We start from the raw sequence: 21,614 nt of genomic DNA on the forward strand, positions 1-21,614 counted from the left end.
CCAATCCATGCAGGCCCCACCTCACAGCTTGCAGGACTGAAAGGATCTGATGATAACGTCATATACCACAGCACACCTTCAGGGGTCTACTGGAGTTCATGCCTCAATAGGTCAGGTCTATTTTTGCAGCAAAAGTGGGAACAACACAAGATTAACAAGGCGGTCATAATCTTATGCCTGATCCACCTCAGCCCTGCCTCGGAGCAGCAGGCCAACAGCTGTATCTGTGTTTTCCTGCATGCTGTAAAAAGCAAGATCAGTTAATTAATTACATGCTATTTGGACACAGGCAAAATCTTTGTCAGAATGGTTTGTGCTCAAACAATTATGCAAAAGGATTTTTTTGTGGAAATAAAAGTACAAGTTTTTTCTATTAAATCACTTTTGGGTCCCAGTTAGCGCCTTTATTAGTCTGAGAGCAGGTGATTCCCCTGGAAAAAGCTATCAATGAAATAAAATGGGTTCAGACGAGTAGGACCAAAACTGACATACAGGAAAAAAACAAAACAAGGAGAGACTGTGGAAATAAACACAAGACAGAATATCCCCAAAGAAAATCATGGACCAAAACACTATACAAGAACTTGTGAGCAGAACAAAAGAATGCAATAATGAGTGTATATTTTTAAGCATGCATAAACAGTGTTTCCAAGCTTTACAAAATATCTGTTTAGACGAGATAACAAAGAACAAAAGAGACACTTTGAGGGATCTCTAACATTTATTTTGATTTTTAAAACCAGGAAATTCTTTTTCTCTCTTCTTTATGATAAATTAAGCGTACTGCCTCCAAAGCTCCCCTCATACTGTACATGTAAAAGAAGGCATCTATCAATCTCCTGCCAGCAACTGCAAATAACTCAAAACATTAAACAATCACTTAATTGTGATACAAGGAAAAGGCAGGAAGCTGTGATCAATAAGTAATTGGTTGGCTTTTAATTTGAAAGAGACGAAGACTTTGGAGTACAGGAAAATGGCTTAAGTGTCATTGAAAAGGAAAAGTGATATAATGTTATGTTTTTAGTCTGGATTTCATTAAAAAAGCCAATAGCAGGGAACCCATTGCTGACACATGATTGGTCTTTTAGTTAATAAAAGAAATTAAGCATGATGATCAAAATCTCTGAATATGCTTTCGTGGTTTTTTGTGTGCATGTCGTGTTCTGAACAACTGCTTTCTTTTTCAGAAACGTGGATCCAAAGATAGACAGGATGTTATACAGACTGCAGGAGCTCTGGGCTTATTTTACATTACTGTCATTACAACATACCAGGAATATCTCTTTTTTCTGCATCACTTCACTTCCCAGAAGAAAAAGCAATGGTGGAAAGAGCCGAAGGCAAGAACACAGACTAGATAATTATATCTTTTATTGCTATGTGCTCCCCATTACAACAAACAGCATCAGTAGTGTACACTTCAATCTACACAAATACATAGTAAAGCAAATAGAACAGAGAGTGACTTGCGTTCATGACAATCCAATACTTCAATGCATGGACAGCACAGGGGTATTGATACAGTACATGGAAAATCCTATGCAATAACAGCTGTCTGAGGCTCAGGGATTGTCAAAGTAACATCTACGGCTACTCTATTTATCATTACAAGCTCTCTATAGCATTAGCAGCAGTGTTTATAGGCAGCAAGTAAATGATGTGAAAAGAACTGGGGAGAAAAATGAAAATACTGCCAACTACAAACAGCATAAAACAGCTTTACTGGTACTACGCTATTCATGTTTTATCGGTTAAAATAAAGCATCTGTCTGGTCAGTTCACGCTGCTGTGTTGCAACGACTCGGATAAAGACTTCTACAAAACAGCTGTGAAAAAACAGCTTTCTGACAAGTAAAACATCTCAAAATTGAGCATGTATATTTACATCTAATTGTTTGCAAAAACAATGTCATTTCTAGTCTAGTGTGTTTGTTAACAAGCACAAATCTGCTTCCAATGTGAAAATATGACCGGAGAAAGAGGTGATCAGTTTTCAATGGTTTATCCAATGCAGCTTATCGGCCGGCTGCTGCACACGCTGTGACAACAGAGCAGAACCCTTTAACTTTCAATAAATATTTATGCACTCAATGCTATATACATGTTCTATACATTGGCACACAGGACTGAGTGTGGATAGTTGCAAGCTATTTGTTTGCTGAAAACACAAATCTGTGCCTTTTGCTATTGCAGTCAGATGCATGGTGGTTGCAAGGAAATCCTCTTTTAAATAAATAGCTTTCTGTCTCCAAAACCTTTTTCCACCTTATTAAAAAAGCCATTTAGAGAATACTTTGGAAAGAAATATGTTCCACATACAGTAAGAGTCTTTTTTAAAAATTCCAGCTTATTGTACTTACAACAAAGCTTTGTTCCTGCAAACATAAAACGTACCAGAGCACCTTGTTCAGGCTAATCATGAAAGGATCTAACGAGCTCCAAGGGCCATTAAGCAATTTTTATATTAAAACTGAATAACATGGCTCTATATTGGCAGACTGTGAAAGGGTTGATCAATTTTCCAAGCTCAGTACTCACAGATTACATTTAGCTCTTCATAAAAAAGCTAAAAGCACAGCTGGAACAAACAGCTGGATGGTGAAGAAAGTGAGAGATGGCGGGGACTCCTGAGCTAATATAAGTTGGACTTCATTGCAGGGGCAGAATATTTAATGTGTCTAAAAGTTAAAGATAATGTCTGCATTGCTGTATTTGTTTTCGAGTTTGTCTGGTCCCTAGTGGTCAAAAGTCAACTAATGCAGCTTTAGTTATTAGGCTCACCTGTGAATGCAAATGCAATCTAACACAGCAGTTCTGCTAACAATTCATCATTTAGATTTTCACTCTTTGCTGACATTCCCCAAAGCTTCTTATAATTCTACCTGATTATGGAGGTTTCAGGCAGCGAGGATGTGTAGGCTACATAAACTGCCTCCCTTCCTTCCCACATCACTGCCCTCTACGACCTCAATAACAAACACAAACAGAAAGCTTCATAGGAAAAGGATTTATAGCAGTGTGCTGATATCAGATTGCATTTCTTTTCACAGGTGTACCTATTAAAGAAGAGTGGGTTAACAAAAAGTCACCGTAAAAGTGAGGCTAAAGTAAAAACACATTTTACATGTATTATGAATGATTTTGGTCCTTTGACCTGAGTGTTGTATGCTCTACTTAATTGCTCCTACAATGCAAATATCAGAATGGTATCAAACATCTCATCTCTCTGCACTTTGACTTTTCTTTAAGTTATAACAGAAATCTTCATGGCATTCTGAAAGGAAAGCTATATCAATAATCAGTCAATAATCCCTTTCTACCCATGTGAACAGCACCGTCCCTGGAAGGGTAAACATTGGCACCGACATCTGTTAGAACTGGTTAAAAATGTATTTGAAAGCATCCCACTTTCTTAAAATAATACTGATATTTTCATGTACAGCATTTACAGGAAGCTTTATAAATAGTGCGTTGGGGAAATTTATCTCTGGTCGTGTTTCATATTCACTTAAAGTACGGTAAATAATTTTTCACTGAATACTTTAACGGCTGAACTTTCTGTAAGTCGAGCTTTAGAGTTAGATTTCTGGCAAGAAAACTGGCAGTTTGTAACATTCAAGTAGTGGGAATTCTCAGCTGTATCAGATGATCTGGCTTTGACTATTGTTAATTTTAAAATTATACCAAACTCTGACATCTACCTCAAAGGTCACAATGTAGGGATAACATATGGATGCAATCAATTAAAACGCATCGTAAAGCTGAGATTTATCCAAAAAGAACCAATGTGGCAAACATGGCCTTTAGTGGAGTCACTTTTTAAATGAACTGAAATACAAGAGGCATTTAAACCAATTCTTGCATCTATTTCCATACTCTGAGTTCTACTAAAGCTACACAGCTGAATTAGCTCTGGTCTCTGCACCTGCTGACATTTTCTCTCTGCATATCTGCAGCAGCATAGCTGCTCTGCAGGCAACAGGGTCCTGGTTTATTCAGTAACGAGACCAGGCGACAGCTCAGTCCGGAGGGGGAATGCAGACACGTTCCTCCACCTGTTCTCTCAGTTTTCACTGTGCAGGTGACATTAGAGAAATATTTGCCTGAACAAGTGAACAAGGTGATAAAATGAAATAAATGTCAGACATCGGGAATATATGAGTCAGAGCAACAAACATCTTTTGAATACTGAACTGTCCTTTGGCTGTTTTGCATCCCTGAAAGTATTCACTATGAACTTAATTTAGCTTTTCATTTGACACGGATGAAAACTCCCTGTGGCTCACGTGCCCCTACACCTTGAAATTATTTCATATTTGTCTCATACTAATATAGAAGTATGAGGGCAAAGTAGCACGGCTGTTTCAGCCTCAGTAATCTGGAAGCTCACTGCAGGTGGTTAAAGAGATATTTAGAGTCCGTATCGGGGTCAAATTCTTACAAAGCGAACCAGCACTTTTCTTTCTTTCTCTGTAGTGTTTTCTGGTGTGAGAAGACTCAGGATGAAGCTGGATTATCTACTGTACATTACGAGTCCTAAAGGGAAAAGCTGTGACTTTCATCGCTCCACTTCAGAATATGCCACAGGCTGCCGACTGTCCATCAAACTGCTTGACCTTTGACCCTGAGCAGGACCAGCCTGGGTGGACAGCTTCCTGTCAGTGAGGTCCACATGTCGTGGAACCCGCCTTGGTGCTGTAGTGATCTTTGATGGGGTTTTCTTAACTGGAGCAGGCGTGGTGACGTGTTTCGCTGCACCGCCCGATGTGGCGGATCCTTTGCCCGTGCCTTGTTTCCCACCGCGAGTGCCGTTGGCCGCTACTGCGGCCGTTAATGTCTCGAGGAGCTGCGAGGCTGATCCGAAGCGAATGTGTTCCTCAGTCTCGGCCGCCTCCGAGAACATAGACAGGGCTCCGGTGCGCTTATTGCAGGAGTCGCAGCACAGCTTGTTGTAGCCTGGAATAGAGCAGTATCTCGCTAATACCTCCATTTGGCAGAAGATGGATTTGTCCCCATTACACGGCTCATCTGTAAGTCAAAGAGCATACAGTGTAAGCTGGCTGCAGTGTCAAAACTCTGAAAAGTTTAAATGGCCTTGGAAAGGGATCAGAAAAGCAGAAAGGGATGCCTTACAAAGCGCAGAGGCATTGCTTTTAATTAGAGACTGACAGCAAAGAAAGTGTTTGTGCACATTCTAACTGTACATTCAGCATAACGATGCTCATTTTGTTCCGCCTAGACAGAAGATGTGACCCAGTTCCCTTTACTACTGCACAAACCAATTCCAAGCGTGTTTTGTGTTAGCTCCGGTTCATCCCCCTCATGCTTTCAGGCACCAGAACTTTATTCAAGTCACACTCTGCTTTTGTTTCTCTAACAAATAATAACTGCTGAGTGTTGCTTAACAAGACTTACATCTGTCCTAAAACGACTTCCAGAGACCTCAAAGACTCTTTCAGCATATGCATGAAAATGTCTCAGGTCTAATAAGAAAGATCTTTTACCTTGTTTAATATTTCGACATTCAATTGCTGCCCTTTAACACAAAAATGCAAAATAAGTACCTTTATCTCTGCTAAAATTATAAATAAATATGCACGGCAACATGGTAAAGATTTAAAGTAAAGGTAATAATCACACAGCAGCGTCAGCCCTCTTTAAAGGCCAAACAAACCACAGACGTTTTGTTCATTCAAACCTCCTCTTCTTCTTTTCCTTTTTGAGTAGGGGACGATGTTCTGCATAAACCCATCCACAGCATGCACAGATAAAATAAATACATGCATATATAATAGCTGGAATGCACCCTGCAGAGAGCTTAATGTGCTCTCGCCGACTTATGAGTGTGCTACATTATTATTATTATTATGATTACTTTTATTGAGATTTATCCCTGTAACTTAAATACTGACTTGGCATTTATGTTTCGCATAAAGAGCATGCAGCGACATTTACAAATGACATGCACTTCCACTGACACAATCAATAAAATACGCTCATTTAAAAATCTGTGTGCTGTCTAGGAAAGGCCACGTAGAGGCTTGGCGCGGGTTATTAAAATTAGAATAAGTTACATGAAAAGTTTTTTTATTCCTTTGGATTTGGCAGGATTCTGTATGGACTCCTTTTTTGCTGATTTTCATCACTGTTGTAAACAAACACAATGCTTTGGGGGTTTTTGTCTCATTTTTTTTTCACCCCACGTTGTCCTAGAATAGTGACACACAATGTGTAAATTTCATGTTTGTGATCACGTCCAGTCACAGCTGTACAAATAGGTAAACTCTTGATTTTAGTACCCTGTTAAACGTCCTTCAGCAGCAGCAGCCTATGTTAGCTTCTCATAGACACCAGACTGTTTCATCTACATCACTGGACAGCCCCCAATCATGTCACAGCATCTCAATCGTCCTGACTTTAACACGATGTTTCGTCTCCTAAACGCTAAGCCAGCCTCCTGCCTTGAGTTTGTTTTTTGTTTTTTTATTTTTATTGAATACAAGTCACCCAGACCCTGCATGCTTTGGTGTGCACTGTAGCTTAAGAGTTACACTTTTGTCACATCTGTTCACTAAACGCTATCCTAGAAATCTTGTGTGGAACATTCAGTTCTTTTGAAAAACTGAGATCTGCCAAAATACAGATAACGTCACAGCCTTTGAGGGTTTTTTTTCTACACTGGACATATAACATGGTTTTTATTTCATTGTAGAGGTTTCTGCAGGTTTTTGTATGTTAACATCAGATTCTTCTTTTTATACGCTTTACAGATCTTTGCAGGACTGTTGGCGAACTTCCTTCACATCTTGTCTCATTGCAGATTAATGAACAAAGAATCTTTTGGAGCATCTCGAAAAGGTTTCTTCTAAGAGAAAGGTGTGCTCGTAGCATGTTTTAAAACAACCAACAGCAGCAGACTTTGTCATTAGCCTTTGTATGTTTCTATTTGTAGATTAAGACACCTCTGCACCTTTCACTTCCAATCTCATCTCCTTATAGGAGATTTTCGTGTTACACCAACGTTATGTCCCGGAAAACGTAGCCTAACCTCGTATCTAAGGAGCTTGGAAAGAAAAGCATCTGTACTTCTTTAACTTGCTTGAAGACGTTTCTCCTCTCATCCGAGAAGCTTCTTCAGTTCTAGGGTCAAATGGTGGAGAGTCCCAGATTTAAACCCAGTGGGAGTGTCCCCCCAAAGAGGGACAAAGGACCCCCTGATGATACTCTACCTAATCACATAAGCCAAGGTGTGAAAACAGGTGTGGGTCACAATCAGCCAGGGTTTCGGGTGAGCTCATTGTGAAACCTGGCCTATCATGACCTGGCCCCACTCTATCATGTGAATTCCTGAGGTCAGATGCAGCAGCAAAGTAAGAGTAATAATGTGTTATTTCTTCACAAATGTCATTGTCTGGGCTTTAAATGACTAAAGGAAATTACTTAAAATGAAAGCGTGACAGGACGGCACGTTTCAGTCAATAAAAGCATGTAAAGGGACGTACTGTTAACATCTGAATACATTTTTCTTCCTTCAAGCAGTGACTGATTTCATTTTTGAAGCTGCACAAAACTCAAAGTCTAATCAATCACGGGAAATCCTTAAATGAAGTTTTACTGTTGCTGTGATGTCAGCAGAGATGCTTCCATCTACCTGGTCATGAACTGCACTCACCAGTGAACAATGTTGGTACTTTCTAATGAATTATTGCAGGCTTGATGTTCACTGTTTTGAATTAAAAAGACCCGAGCCCGTTTCGAGGGGCTGCTGATTGATTTTCCTTTTCATTTAAAAATAAATGGAAACCATCGGCTGGCTGCGAGGTCAGGGGAAAATGCAAGATTTTTTATTTTTTTATCAAGGACATGTAATCTGCTAAAATGAAGGTTTTCGAAAAGTAAGAGCAAATGACATGCATTATGTATTTTGTCTAGAGGACCTGCTGGACTGAAAGACTGGCATGTTGGAATTATTGATTATGTGGAGAGAAGTACAATGTGCTGAAATGTTAATAGAGTAAATTAAAAGAAGACACTGCATGTTTGCTACGAGGATTGCACCATCAGACATTCTTACCGTGGCAGGGTCCAGGTTTGCACGGCCTCACGTTTTCAGGCTTTTCTCCGTTACACTGATCTCCAATCCGGCAGGTGATCAAACGCCTTTCTATCCCCTCTCCACACGTCACAGAACACTGCGCAAGAGTTCGAAAAGATAAGAAAAGTGAGCTGAAAATCCGCTTCAGGTTTAATATTCAAAAAGAAACCACACTTCTTATTTTCCTCAGAGTTTTATATGTCAGAAAACTATCCTGGGAATACATCACACAACTAAAGTATTTTGTCTGCTAGATTACTGGAGTCTCACTTTGCCCTTCGCTTCAGTGACATCTTTATTTTGTGCCTGACTAACTGTACCCAGGGAGTCTGGTGAATTAACAAACTTAAAGCCCTCAAATGAAGCCAAACAGCACCTGAAATCTCAACAGGCCCAGGTGGAGAGATCCTCTTTCTTCTTTATTACTCGGGCTTCTTCTGTTACAACATTTTGAATAATTTATTGAGAAACCTGCAAGACTGCAATATTTAAGCAATCAATCGCATCACCTGTGGCCCCGTGTGTGACACATGGCTTTTTACCCAACCTTTAAGTTTTGCCACTGAGACCAGAAATAAATGTTTCCCTTCAGTTGTGATTGGTTAGAAAGACAACATCAAAACCTCAAATTAAACTGCAATTAATAATGTGAGAACTGGTGAAGCAGCAAACACACCATTAATTAATTGGTGGATCTTTGTCTCCTGTGAGCTTCAGTGTAAATGTCAGCAAAATAACTGAAAACTCGTGCATGAAAACACAGAAAACTGCGAGTAAAAAGTTTGAGTTTTGGTATTTTAATGAACACGGTAAGTGGCTAATTTCATGAGATTTTGTCCGAACATATTCCATCACCCTAGAAGTAAAAAAACATGTTTTTATGATTTACAAACATCTTTAATTTACCACCAAATAATTAAAGAAACTGCACCACTACTCTCACTCACAGCTTAACTGTACATATACTATATATATATATATATATATATATATATATTGCTTATCAGAAGCTGTAGCCCAATCATGTTACAAAAACCCCACCCACACAAATGAACAACTAACACAAAGACACACATCTTATTAGCTCTTATTTGCATCGGGCCACTCAGCCGGACGCCTGATTTATTGGATTCTTTGATGTGGTTTTTAAAGGTCTCATTTGGAGGAAGTGCAGGCTGTAAAACTGACATGTTTCCAGATCAGATGCGACACGGCTCTAAATTAAATATTACAGATGCCTGATTCTTTGTACATTATCCTCTCGGGATCAGAAACCCCTGCTATGTCAGCTTAGCTGCCATTCGGTAATAGGAAACAACATTACATTAAAAATGAAATCAGTCACAAAAGTCTGGGACCAAATTCTTCACCCTCACATCAAAGACGAACAGCAAATATAAATGACTCTTTCAGCTGTGACTCTTTCAGCTGCGACTCAAAAGAAAATGGCTTTTTCAAGCTCATACCCAGTGCCGTGAAAAATATTTGCCACCTTAGTAATTTCTTCATTTTTTTTGCATATTTAACATGTTTCAGATCATCCAAAGTTACCTGCCCCAACGTGACAAAGTAGCAGTCCTCTAAACCTAATAACTGATTGTGCAGCAGAAAGCAATCAAACAAATAAATGGGAATGAGTGTTTCATATCACTGTGGAGGGAATTTAGGCCACACTTCTTTCCTAGAGGGTTTGCAAACATGAACGGCCTGTTTAAGGTCATACCATCGCACTACCACCACCACGTCTGATGTTTGTTTGTTTTTTAATAAAATACTGTTAGCTTGAAGCCAGATGTAACGGGACTCAAACCTTCCACACAGTTCTGCTTTTGTCTTGTCAGTTCCCAAAAGTCTCGGGGATGATCCAGATGTTTTTTGGCAGATGTGATTCGAGCTTTTGTATTCTTTTTGGTCAGCAGTGGTCTTTGTAACCCTTTCCAAAGTGACAGATGTCAGTGAGTTGGTTTCTCAGCTGTTTCTTTATATCGTGGAATGATGTGGTGTTTAGTTTGCTGCACTTTGTCAGACGGCAGGTCTGGGAGCGGTGAGTGAACTTGAACTCCACTTTCCAAAAATGAAGGCAATTACTTTTCACACAGGTTCAGGTAGGTTTGGATATTTGTTTGTTTTTTATTTTAATAAATAAAATGAATATTTAAATACTGCATTTTGTATGTTTTTGCATTACCTTTTTTAAAAAGATCTGAAACATGAAAATATGGCCCCCGCCCCGAAGAGCAAATACATTCAGTGGATACCTCTGACCAGGCTCCGGTCCTCCACTGGGCAGGACACGGTACTCTGTTACAGGGCCTTCGACTCTCGGGTTTCTCCCCGCTGCAGTATTTGCTGTGGATGGAGCGGTTCATGCCATCATGCAGGAACTGTACGCAGCGAACGGTTCGGATCTGAAAGCCTAGGCTGCTGCAGGTTTTGGTGCAGTGCTCCCATTCTTCTGAGATCCATCTGCAGGGAAAACAACACAGGATCACTGACGTCACCTGGTAACTGCCACTGAGTATGTAAACACAAGGGGTACACATTTTAAAAGAGACCAGTTCCAATAATATGCTGTATAAAAAAATAAATAAACAATGAAATAAAAACAGAAAGAAAACTGAATTTCTTGGCCATGATATCTACAGGTCTCTTCACTGAGATAAAGAGATGCTCCCAAACCAGCCAGCGGACATAAACTCTCCAGAGTATGCTAGGTCTGCTTCAGGCTCTCCTACTGGTTGCTTAAACCATTTCCTCTGAATATCAGCTCCCTCGAGACATCTCTAGACTTCTGGAGAAGCTATTTCCTGCTGCATGTATCAGTTTACCTTTTAGTCATGACCTCGCTGCCATATGTCAAAGTAGGAATGCAGGTCAGCCATTTAAACCAATAGCTGTACCTTTATGCTCACCACAACAGACCAGTACCAGTGTCCAGCTGTTCTACCTTAAATCCAATCAAATCATACCTTCAACTGTGAACATAATTTAAAAATTACCAACATGCTTCATAATAAAACTAACAATTGATTTTCTGAGGTTAAAAATCAGGCGAGCAGTATTTATTGCAGATTTCCAAAATAACGTCACATCTTTTTGGAAGGTGGAAATTCCCCTGAGTGATATTAGAAAGACTGATGGTTAAATCTGCTACATACATCAATCGGCAGTGAATAAATTATTGAGTTAAAATATACTTTTAGATGCGGCCTGTCACAACAGGAAGGGATTTCTGAACGGAGGAAAAGGGGCAGGAAAAATGGGAAACGATTTATGTCGAGTTTTCACGGAAGGAAGCAATCAATAAATAAATAAATAAATCATGGAATCCAGGAGCAGGCTCGGATACACTGTTCACTGACGATGAAGAGAAGATTTCTTACAGAGAATTAGTATGCAGAGGTGAAATGTTTGTTAACAGAAAGCCTGAGCGCAGACAAACATCTCAGACAAAAGACGCCATCAGCACAGAAAGCTGCTGACGCCTCCACATAAATCAATAAAAACATTTAAAATTCGGCATGAATCCTCTTACATTAGATTTCCATTAGTTCTAATCTATATACTAGCAGGTCTCTGAATGCACTTCATTTCTCAAAGATTTCCCAAGCTCTATGAAGGCACTATATGAGCAGGTATTTCTGTTTTTGCATGTGTTAAGAAACATTATTGTTCAACGTAGGACAAAAATGCTACATAATAATGTTTAAATAGGCAGTAAGAGTCATTTAACAGAGAAAAATGAGGTTTTTTGCATATTTTTAAGGGTTAAGTGACTGCGAGCATTTCATCCTGTCAGAGATGATTTTTCGGTGATTTTGCAACATTTCAATGATTCATTTGATCTCAGTCATTAATGTCTATGCTAACTAATCTGTCTGCATTTTTTACTTTTTATTTTGAGTGCTGTAACTTTTCTAAAAGGAACCAAACTGAAAAGAAGTCAACGCTCTGTGCACATATCTTTTCTCCGGTGCCATTAAAGAGGATTTCGGCAGGTTTTCCAATAATTTTGTAGTAAAAGTATCATTTATGTCCATCTAAGGTCAAATTATGTTGCATCATGTCAGAGTTTATCCCAGTAGGCTAAACCTGGCAAGTTACTGTGACAAGATTTCAGTGGATTACACAGTAATCAAACCCCTTTTATATACCGAGGGTTACACACTGACTATGTGCCAGAGCAGCTTGAGTTCACCAAACAATCTCACGAACGTTCGGTGAACATGAAGAATGAGTTTAATTAAAAACTCATTCAAGTTTATGTATTGAAGTTCTTGTGCATTGTAAGACAAGCGTTGATTAAACTAAATGTGAAAATACGCCAGCTTCGTGATCCTACATCAGTCGTGAGTCGATGCATTTCAATCCTTTAAGGTGCAGCGATGCAAACATCCTCTTTGATTTTTCTCATCTCTTTCAACAGAGTGTCCTTAAGATTCACAAAAACCTTGGCCTCAAGTTGTGAAGCAAGGTGGAACAATGATGGGAAAAAGAAAAAAAATCCGGCTATTTAGGCAATTTGCCTTGCTCTTCAAAGGTCTGACCAAGTACCTGAACATGACCATGCACATCAAGTATATACAAAAAGCACAGAGTGAAAGCCCCGAGAGACTGCAAAGATCCATTTACACTCTACAATCTTCTTCATCATTGACTTACTGAGGTAGAATATTTGGACTTTTTGTTATAACTCATTCACGAGCTTGCATGTGGAGAAGGATTTAAAATGTAATTCTGAAAGCCCCAAAACACTGAAATGCAAAGTAATTAGACAATAACTGCACAGAGATCAGAAAAACAGACGATACTGAGAGTGAGGTGGCTGTGGGTCAGGAAGTACAGCAAGGGCATCCACTAATTGGAAGGCTGGTGGTTTGATGCCTGGCTCCTTCAGTCTACATGTCATGTGTCCTTGGGCAGGATACTGAACCCTAAATGGCCACAGATGCCTCCAATTGCACAAGCATCTGCTGCGTGAGTCTGTCTATAATAGATAGTGTGCTATATTATATACCCTATGCTGTATGCTGAATGATCAGTCAGACTTAAAAAATTAAATCAAATGACCAAAACAAACGTACTCGTGACAAACAGCAGCTGGTTCGATGCACTCTGGTGTGTGTTGCTTTCACAAAGCCATGCTAGTAGCTCTGTGAGACTATAAATACAGTAGCTGTTGTTACACTTGCTGACCTCTAGGGGCTCTCCCCATGTGAGAGGGCTCTTTCTCCTCCTCCTGTGTTTCAGGTCTGCCTCCTAACCACAGATGAGATGTGTTGCAGCTTGTCAGCCACTGCATAAAGACTGCCATGTCCAAATGCCGCGCCCTTCTCCCTGGGTTTTCACCTGATTCGGGTAGTGGACTGTAGCTTGTGAAGCTTGGTGTGACTTTGTTTTGTTTGTTTTTTTTGGTTAAAGGTGTGTCTTTACAACGGGAATTGTAGTGATCCACAGTGGAAACAGGTAGGGGTTCTCTGCCATTTTTGTTTCAGCCTTTTTCTCCTGTTTTGTGGTTAGACGGGGAGCTCCGCCTCTGTACTTTGTTTTCTTACAGAGAGTGGCTTTAGTTGTTTTTGTTTTGTTTTTTTTTAGCTAGAAAGGAGTGTTTTGTTTGTTATTTTGGCCTCTGAGACAATGACGCTTAGAGTTTCCCCGTGTCTTATTTTTGTTCTAATTGGTTGGCTTGCCTTAATTGTAAATTAAATGATGTTCCACTGACGTTAACTATGGTTAACAGGTTTTTTTTTTTTCCACTTTGTTACACCCCATCCCAGATAACACTCTGCTGTTAAGTGGGTTGTAACATAAGTGGGCGCTTGAAACCAGGACCTCACACCCAAATTCATCACATGCTCTTTAAATACTTGTTGAAGAGCCCTTTGTGTCACATTTAAATGCAGTGATTGTCTAGTAATAATGTACAGCATTAAAGTTCATTTGTAACTCAGACGTTTTCTGCCCCTTATCAAACAGCTTTTAGAGCCTAAACCTGACTGAAAAGGAAACACATCTGCAAATGAAAAGAAAGCTACACAAAGTGCATGTACAAAGTCTCATAGCTAAGAAATTTGTGACTGAGGCTCCAACCGCACTTCCATCCTCACAATGAGAACTTTATCACTCAGTGAAAGACAGCCATTATCTCTGGGCACCGGTTTAACTCACAGGTTGCGCAGGCGATCTATGCCGTGAGGTTAACTACAGCGGCCTGGATCGACTCCCAAGGCCATTTGCTGTGCGTCTTTCCCCACGCCGTCTCCTCCACTTTTATCCTCCATTTAATAATTGCCAAGTCTGGGGCATAAATACAGTAACATCCAAGGTCACAGTGACACCAAATGAAAAGCAGGTTTCTATTTGGAGATCAGGAACATCAGCAACATGACGTAGATGTTGCCATACTCCATTAGATAAATGTCAAATTAATTCTGGCTTTATGAAAGGCCCCGGAAACGCCAAGAAACTCATTCATCTACTAAGGACCATGAGTGAAAGCAAAAAAATTCAGATAATTATTTTCATCCCTACAGCTACACTGGAACAAATTCTTAAAGACAACAGTGACATCAAAACACTACACATCCGAAAAACGTATGTTCTTCCATTAAGATACACAAGGCATGTTTCCTTTCTAAGAAAATGATAAAAACAGAAAAAGTCGTGCCCAGGAGACATTAGCTCTATTAGTTCAAACGGAGCTCCGCTCTGAGCTGCAGCCAAATCCCCCCCCCCAAAAGGGAAGTCAATCACACTCAATCAGTTTCCAGAACAGCAGTGAGTGAATCATCCAGCGTTAGATCTCAGGAGCTTTATGATCTCTTCTCTTGAGTTTTGGTTTAAAGCTAAACAGGACAGCTTACGTGTAGCATTAGCTTCCTGTGTAAAGTCAAATTGTGCTGCATCATCTCAGAGTTCTTAAGCAGGCTGATTAGCTGTGAAAGGAAGTGTGAAATTTGGATGGATGATTTCATTTGCATTTTCAGAGGTCAGCAGACGTTAAGCTTACGTCTTTTCCTTTTCCATTCACAGTCGCGCTTCTTTTATCAGCATAACAGCTACACGCAGCAGAGCTGTGTTATCACTCCGGAGGCAGTTTTTCCCTTACACGATTATGTGTCTTTACAACAGACTGCTGTGATTTTTCTGACACAACTCATTGCTCAACTAACAAGTCCCACTGAAGAGTAAACGTGCCCACAGGTCACGGCACACTGAGAAACCCTTTTCAACTTTGGTTGGTCTCTGAAGATCTGAGCCGGCCTGTGAACTGAATGAAGTGTAACACAGACATGAAGAGCACTCCCAGCTGAAGCAGGAACACGTATCTGAACCACTGAACACCAAATTAATGACAGCATGATGTCAAATTAAGACTTTGTAAGATAAGCACAGTTCAATTATTAGTGTGACAGTCTCTCTCTTTTCAGTTCAATTCAGTGTTATTTATATAGCGCCAAATCATAACAACAGTCACCTCAAAGTGCTTTATGTTGTAAGGTAGACCCTACAATAATACATACAGAGAAAAACCCAACAATCACATGATCCCCTATGAGCAAGCACTTTGGCGACAGTGGGAAGGAAAAACTCCCTTTTAACAGGAAGAAACCTCCAGCAGAACCAGGCTCAGGGAGGGGCGGGGCCATCTGCCATGTTTACCACACTTCAAAAGTCACAGACCTGTGAACATAAAGACAGTTGTCACTGTTTCACTCACTGCTTTGCTTTTTACTGGTTGCTCCCCTTGCCACAGCTGTAACTAAAGGCATAACCCAGCAAATACTTCAACACGGAATAACTCGGCTGGACATATTTCATGAGCACTTACTGGATCTTCTCATTGGACTTTCTAGCCAGAGCAAATTTGTGTTTGAGAATTGTTTCATGTTATCCTTTGTGACAGTACAATAAGAACACAAGAAAAGTGATCCAATTCCGACTCAAACCAAGGCCTTTCACTGTTACTGGGGAGAATTTCTAATCCCACTGAGCAAACTGGCTACACAATGAAGTACTCGCATCACACGTTTATAATGATGCCATCGGGGGCAGCGGGGTGATGGTTACGATAGTACAGAAATTAAATAAAGATAAAATTAAATGATTGAAAAAGCGTTGAGTGTAATATTGGTCGGTTTACACAGAGTGGTAGCTGCGTGGCTCTCTATTAAAAAAAAAACACAACTAAACTAAATGTAACTAACTTAGTTGTGAAGTAAATGTCACAGCTAATTTTCTGATATCCCACGAGACAGCTGATTTATTATACAAATTTATAAATTTCAGATTTTCTGTGAACGCTGTGTCGTCGGGACCTCTCGGGCTCTGCTGCTTTAATTCTGATCTTTCTAATTCTAACCTGTCACAGGTCATTTTAACCCGAATCATAAAACATGCAGACCGAAAAATCCTTCATAATGATTACTTGATGGTGCTCCTTTTGGGAATTTTGAGGCTTTGCAGATGCCAAATTATGCAAAATTGCAGAGATGAGCAGAGCAGAGCTCACTGAGTCATGCTTTCACTCTGCACATTTGTAAACTGGTTAGAGTCCATATATGATGTGCATCTGTATGTACAATAAGATACTATATAATATTTTTCTGATTATTTGATGAAAAAAATTAAATGGAAGAAAAATATGTTTAGTCATCGAATGGCAAATATAGCTATATATATATATATCTTGTAACTAAATTAGTTGTGAAGTAAATGTCACAGCTATCTGGGGCGATCGTGGCTCAAGAGTTGGCAGTTCGTCTTGTAATCGGAAGGTTGCCGGTTCGAGCCCCGGCTCAGACAGTCTCGGTCGTTGTGTCCTTGGGCAAGACACTTCACCCGTTGCCTACTGGTGGTGGTCAGAGGGCCCGGTGGCGCTAGTGTCCGGCAGCCTCGCCTCTGTCAGTGCACCCCAGGGCAGCTGTGGCTACAATGTAGCTTGCCATCACCAGTGTGTGAATGGGTGGATGACTGAATGTAGTGTAAAGCGCTTTGGGGTCCATAGGGACTAAGTAAAGCGCTATACAAATACAGGCCATTTACAGCTAAATGCTCGACATTTATCCTTTCCATTTTTTTTAATCTGTACTTGTATAACGTCACCGTGTTGAATTCTGAGAGGATGTTAAATTCAATGATAATGCACTCAAAGTGCCCCATTCTATCTGTGTCGCCTATATCTGACCTGTAAAGACTACAAAGTCATTTTCTGTGCCTAAAGAGGACGAAGTGTCTGAACCAGAGCTCACATCTTGATAAAGACAGCAGATTTTTGGCTGGTAAGCTTTAATTTTCACTCCTTTCACACTCTAGCACAGTCCAGTGATAAGAAACAGATAATTGAAATTTAAATGATGCTAACAAAGGCATTTACCTACTGCTCCTCTGAAAACTCAAGGGGACACAAGAGAGACACCTCTCATGTGTGTCCTGGCTCTGCAGCTTCCTCCCAGTTGGACATGCCCAAAATGCCTCATCTAGGAGGCGTCCAGGTCAGCTGTCTCCTGTCGATATGCAGGAGGGTACATCTCTTTTCAGCTCACAAAGGTATTCTTTTGGTTACTACCTGCAGATCGTGGCCATAGAGGGCAAGAATGTAGACTGACAACAGACCAGTAAAACGTCTGCAACACTGCAGATGCAGGACCAATCCTACTGTGAATTTCTTCAACAAGCCCCTGATATACTTAAACTCTGGCACTTGAGGACGAAATTCATTCCCTACACTGATTTTGCACTCCACTCTTTTCCATCTGAGAACCATGGCCTCAGACCTGGAAGTGCTAATTCTCCACCCAACCACTTCAAATTCAGCTGCAAACTGCGTAACTGCAAGCTGGACGTCGTCATTTGATGAAGCCAAGAGGGCCACATCATCCTCAAAAAGCCCTGACGAGCTCTCGAGACCACTGGCTGTGATACCCTCTGCTCCTCGGCTGCACTTAGAAATTCTGTCCATTAGTTGCCAGTGATGAACAGAAAGAGTGGCAAAGGGCAACTCTGGTGGAGTCAGTCCCACTGGGAATGCCTGAGACTTAATGCTGGCAACATGTTCCTCATCCTAGAGGTCCAGCTTGAGTAAAAGTTTAACAGAAACCTTTCTTTATGTGGAGGATGAGGGGAGGCCTGTACTCACTGAGGCTGTGTGCAGTCCTGAAGGTTGCACATTCTTCGGATGGGTTTGGGCCTCTTGCCAGCATCGCAGTAGCCTCGATGAACCATCTTGGTGTCTCCCTTTTTCCGACATCCATACTTGGTGTACTGAAACCCTGTGCAAAAAAACCCCACCCCCAAAAACCCAATGTTTTAATTAGAAAGACAGTTTACATCCTTTTACTAGGGTTTGTCTTTCAAACTTCAAAGTTCCTTTGCAATTACTCAAGTCACATTTTTATATCTAATTTCCTTTAAGTTTAAAATATGTCTTAAAGCTTTTTGTCTGCTTTTACGTTAAATACCAGCGAGCTTGTGGACAATTATTGAGCTTAAGCCTGCTGACATAAAATCTTAGAGGTGTATTCAGGCTAATATATATATAACACACAAGCACATGCAAAGTGTTTGAGAAGTTTCAGGGTCGACATCAAAAAGGGAAAGAACTGCAGTTAACAGTTCAAGTGCGAATGTGTGAATGAGACACGTGCAAAGTGCTTTAAGTACTCAAGTATAAAAGTGTTGCATAAGAACCATTCCATTTACCATTATGGGATGTTTAATAAGCTGGAAAAATGTGTAATTTTCTTTTGCAGGATTACAAATTTCATGCTGTTCCCACATTTAAGGTCAGAGTAGAGGTCACATGGTCAAGTAGATATAATAAGATGCAAAATTTGACAAATATTAATGTTGTATCAGTATGTTTCTTTGTTTGAAATATTTGCAGCTATGAAGTCATGAACTTTAAGCTCACAATGACATCTTTGTTGGCCCATTCTGAAGATTTGAAATGCTAATGTTCTGCGCACAGTGATGTTTAAAAAACCCCCATAACATTTGACATATGAATAATACCAAAAAACACAGTAGAAAAATGATAAATAAAGTTTTTTTAGGACTCATGACCACTGGGGGAAAAGAAAAAAAAAGATTTTGGTAGTAAAAATCACATTTGCTCTTGTATCAAGTACCAACCCTATCTTTCCTACACTAAGAAACAGTAAGTACTGCCAATAACACCTTTCCGATATTCTGTGTATCCATGCAAATGAAAAGACTTTGTGGTTAGAAGTGCATATAACAAATTTATGTCAATCATCTTGTTTGAAGCAAAATATTTGGTTTAATTAGCTCACTCAGTCAATAATTTCTTACTTCAAAGACACAGCTTGAGAATGTGGGAACCAATTATGGATAAAAGCAGATCATCACAAACACCTATAGACTGTGAATATGAAACTTCAATATACAATTTTGATAATTAGATAAAAAGTATTTATTCGTCTTCATTCATTTTTTTTTTTTTTAAATGTGAAGGTAGTTTCTGAGTTTACCTCCAGCACATGGCTTGGAACACGGAGACCAGCTCTTCAGAGCCCACTCATAGGTCTCTTCCTGGATGACATTGTTATTGTTGATGGGCACCGAATCTTCATGGATGATGTACTTATACATCAAAGTCGACCGTGTCTCATTGTCCTTCGGTATAATCTAGAAATCAAGGGAAGATATACCATTATACCATCATCCTCGGTGTCTAAAAACACGCAGAAAAATTGCCCTCCTGCAAACATGGCTCCTGATTGGGTGGCGGATAATGGAGGAAATGGTTAGAAAGGAGAATTCATGGGCAGGTTGAGATGCACCAGTTTTGCTCGTGTCCCTGTCTCAGAGCTTTTCCTCTGGATCAGTTTAAGATTTTATAATTATAGTAAAAGACATGGTATTTAAGGTTTGAAGGTGAAAGACGCATAACTGACAGGCTTGCAGAAAAAAAGAATATTTCATTTATCTGTGGAATTAACAACTCTTTAAAATCTATGAAAGGCTTTTGTGTAATCGACAGCTTTTCATGGTGTGTGCCATTAATTTTACATCATCGTGTAATACAAAAAAATAAGATGAGTAATAATATAAGTTATGAAGAGTAGCCTTGAAGTGAAATAAAATTCAGCAGTTTACTTCAAATCTAAATATTACATCGTCACCTCTTCACCACAGAGTGTCTATTATTGTGCTGCAGAAAGGAGGAACATGGAAAAAATCTTAGCTTTTCAGCATCTACCTTTTGACTTTTAAGTCTCGCTGAATGAATTCTTTTCAAAGAATGCAGTGTTAAACTTTTTGAACATACTTTAGAGTCTTTCTTTAAAAAGGAGACTTTTCTGTTTTGCACTCAGGTGCCCTTCAGGTCAGGCTGACTGCAAAGCAGGAGCAGCCAGATGGAAATATGAAATGTTTGGTGTTTATTTCATTTTTTTACCCCATAAAATCTGAAAGTTTACAAGACTCGCTAACATTAAAGCAGTTTGAAAAACAGCTGAAGAGAAAATGAGTTGCAGTTGTTTTCTTTCTTTCAGTCATACAAGTCTAGAAACCCGTCCTGTTTGGAAAGCGGTAACTCGAAGTCCCAGCAGCTACTAGGTTGTTCCAGATATATGGAGCATAAAAGCTGAATGCAGCTTCTCTGTGTCTGGTTCTGACTCTGGGAACTGATAAAAAAAACGGATCCAGATGACCTGAGGGATCTGGAAGGTTCATACTGGGTCAGGAGGTCACTGATGTATTTTGGTCCTAAACCATTCAGAGCTTTATAAACCAGCATCAGAACTTTAAAGTCTATCCTCTGACGGACAGGCAGCCAGTGTAAAGACCTCAGAGCTGGACTGATGTGGTCCACTTTTTTGGTCTTAGTGAGGACTCTAGCAGCAGAGTTCTGAATGAGCTGTAGTTGTCTGACTGATTTTTTAGGTAGACCTGTAAATATGCTGTTACAGTAATCAAGCCTACTAAAGATGAATGCATGGACTAGTTTTTCCAGGTCCTGTTGAGACATCAGATCTTTTATCCTCTATATATTCTTGAGGTGATAGTAAGCTGACTTTGTTATTGTCTTAATGTGTTTTTCTAAGTTTAGGTCTGCATCCATCACTACACCCAAATTTCTCGCCTGGTTTGTGGTTTTTAGGTGTATAGATTGAAGTTCTCTGGTGACCTGTAATCATTTTTCTTTGGCACCAAAGACTATTACTTCAGTTTTGTTTTTGTTTAGCTGGAGAAAATTGTGGCACGACCAGTCATTAATTTCCTCAATGCATTTACCAAGAGCCTGTACAGGGCCTCGGTCTCCTGGTGACATTGTGATATATATTTGTGTGTCATCTGCGTAGCTATGATAGTTTATTTTGCAGTTCTTTATAATCTGTGCCAGTGGGAGCATGTAGATGTTAAACAGAAGGGGTCCCAAGATGGAACCTTGGGGAACTCCACATGTGATACTTGTCTGCTCAGATGTGAAGTTACCTATTGATACAAAGTATTTCCTGTTTTCTAAGTATGTTTTGAACCAGTTTAGTAC

At 39.9% G+C, this 21,614-nt stretch overlaps 1 protein-coding gene across 1 annotated transcript in view; it reads right to left on the bottom strand.

Annotated features, from left to right (window-relative positions):
* Window positions 1-1,384: 1,384 nt before the first annotated feature.
* Window positions 1,385-21,614, bottom strand: part of adamts3 (ADAM metallopeptidase with thrombospondin type 1 motif, 3) — a 149,347-nt gene continuing 129,117 nt past the window's right edge. Inside the window, exons 18-22 of the mRNA XM_063490591.1 lie at window positions 19,591-19,747; window positions 18,237-18,369; window positions 10,357-10,564; window positions 8,078-8,195; window positions 1,385-5,031 (exon numbers count right to left, since the gene is read on the bottom strand). Of these exons, the coding sequence (XP_063346661.1) occupies window positions 4,562-5,031; window positions 8,078-8,195; window positions 10,357-10,564; window positions 18,237-18,369; window positions 19,591-19,747 (1,086 nt within the window). The 3' untranslated portion in view covers window positions 1,385-4,561. The remainder of the gene's footprint in view (window positions 5,032-8,077; window positions 8,196-10,356; window positions 10,565-18,236; window positions 18,370-19,590; window positions 19,748-21,614) is intronic.

Source organism: Pelmatolapia mariae, linkage group LG12 (assembly GCF_036321145.2).
Source record: "Pelmatolapia mariae isolate MD_Pm_ZW linkage group LG12, Pm_UMD_F_2, whole genome shotgun sequence".
Taxonomy (NCBI): domain Eukaryota; kingdom Metazoa; phylum Chordata; class Actinopteri; order Cichliformes; family Cichlidae; genus Pelmatolapia; species Pelmatolapia mariae.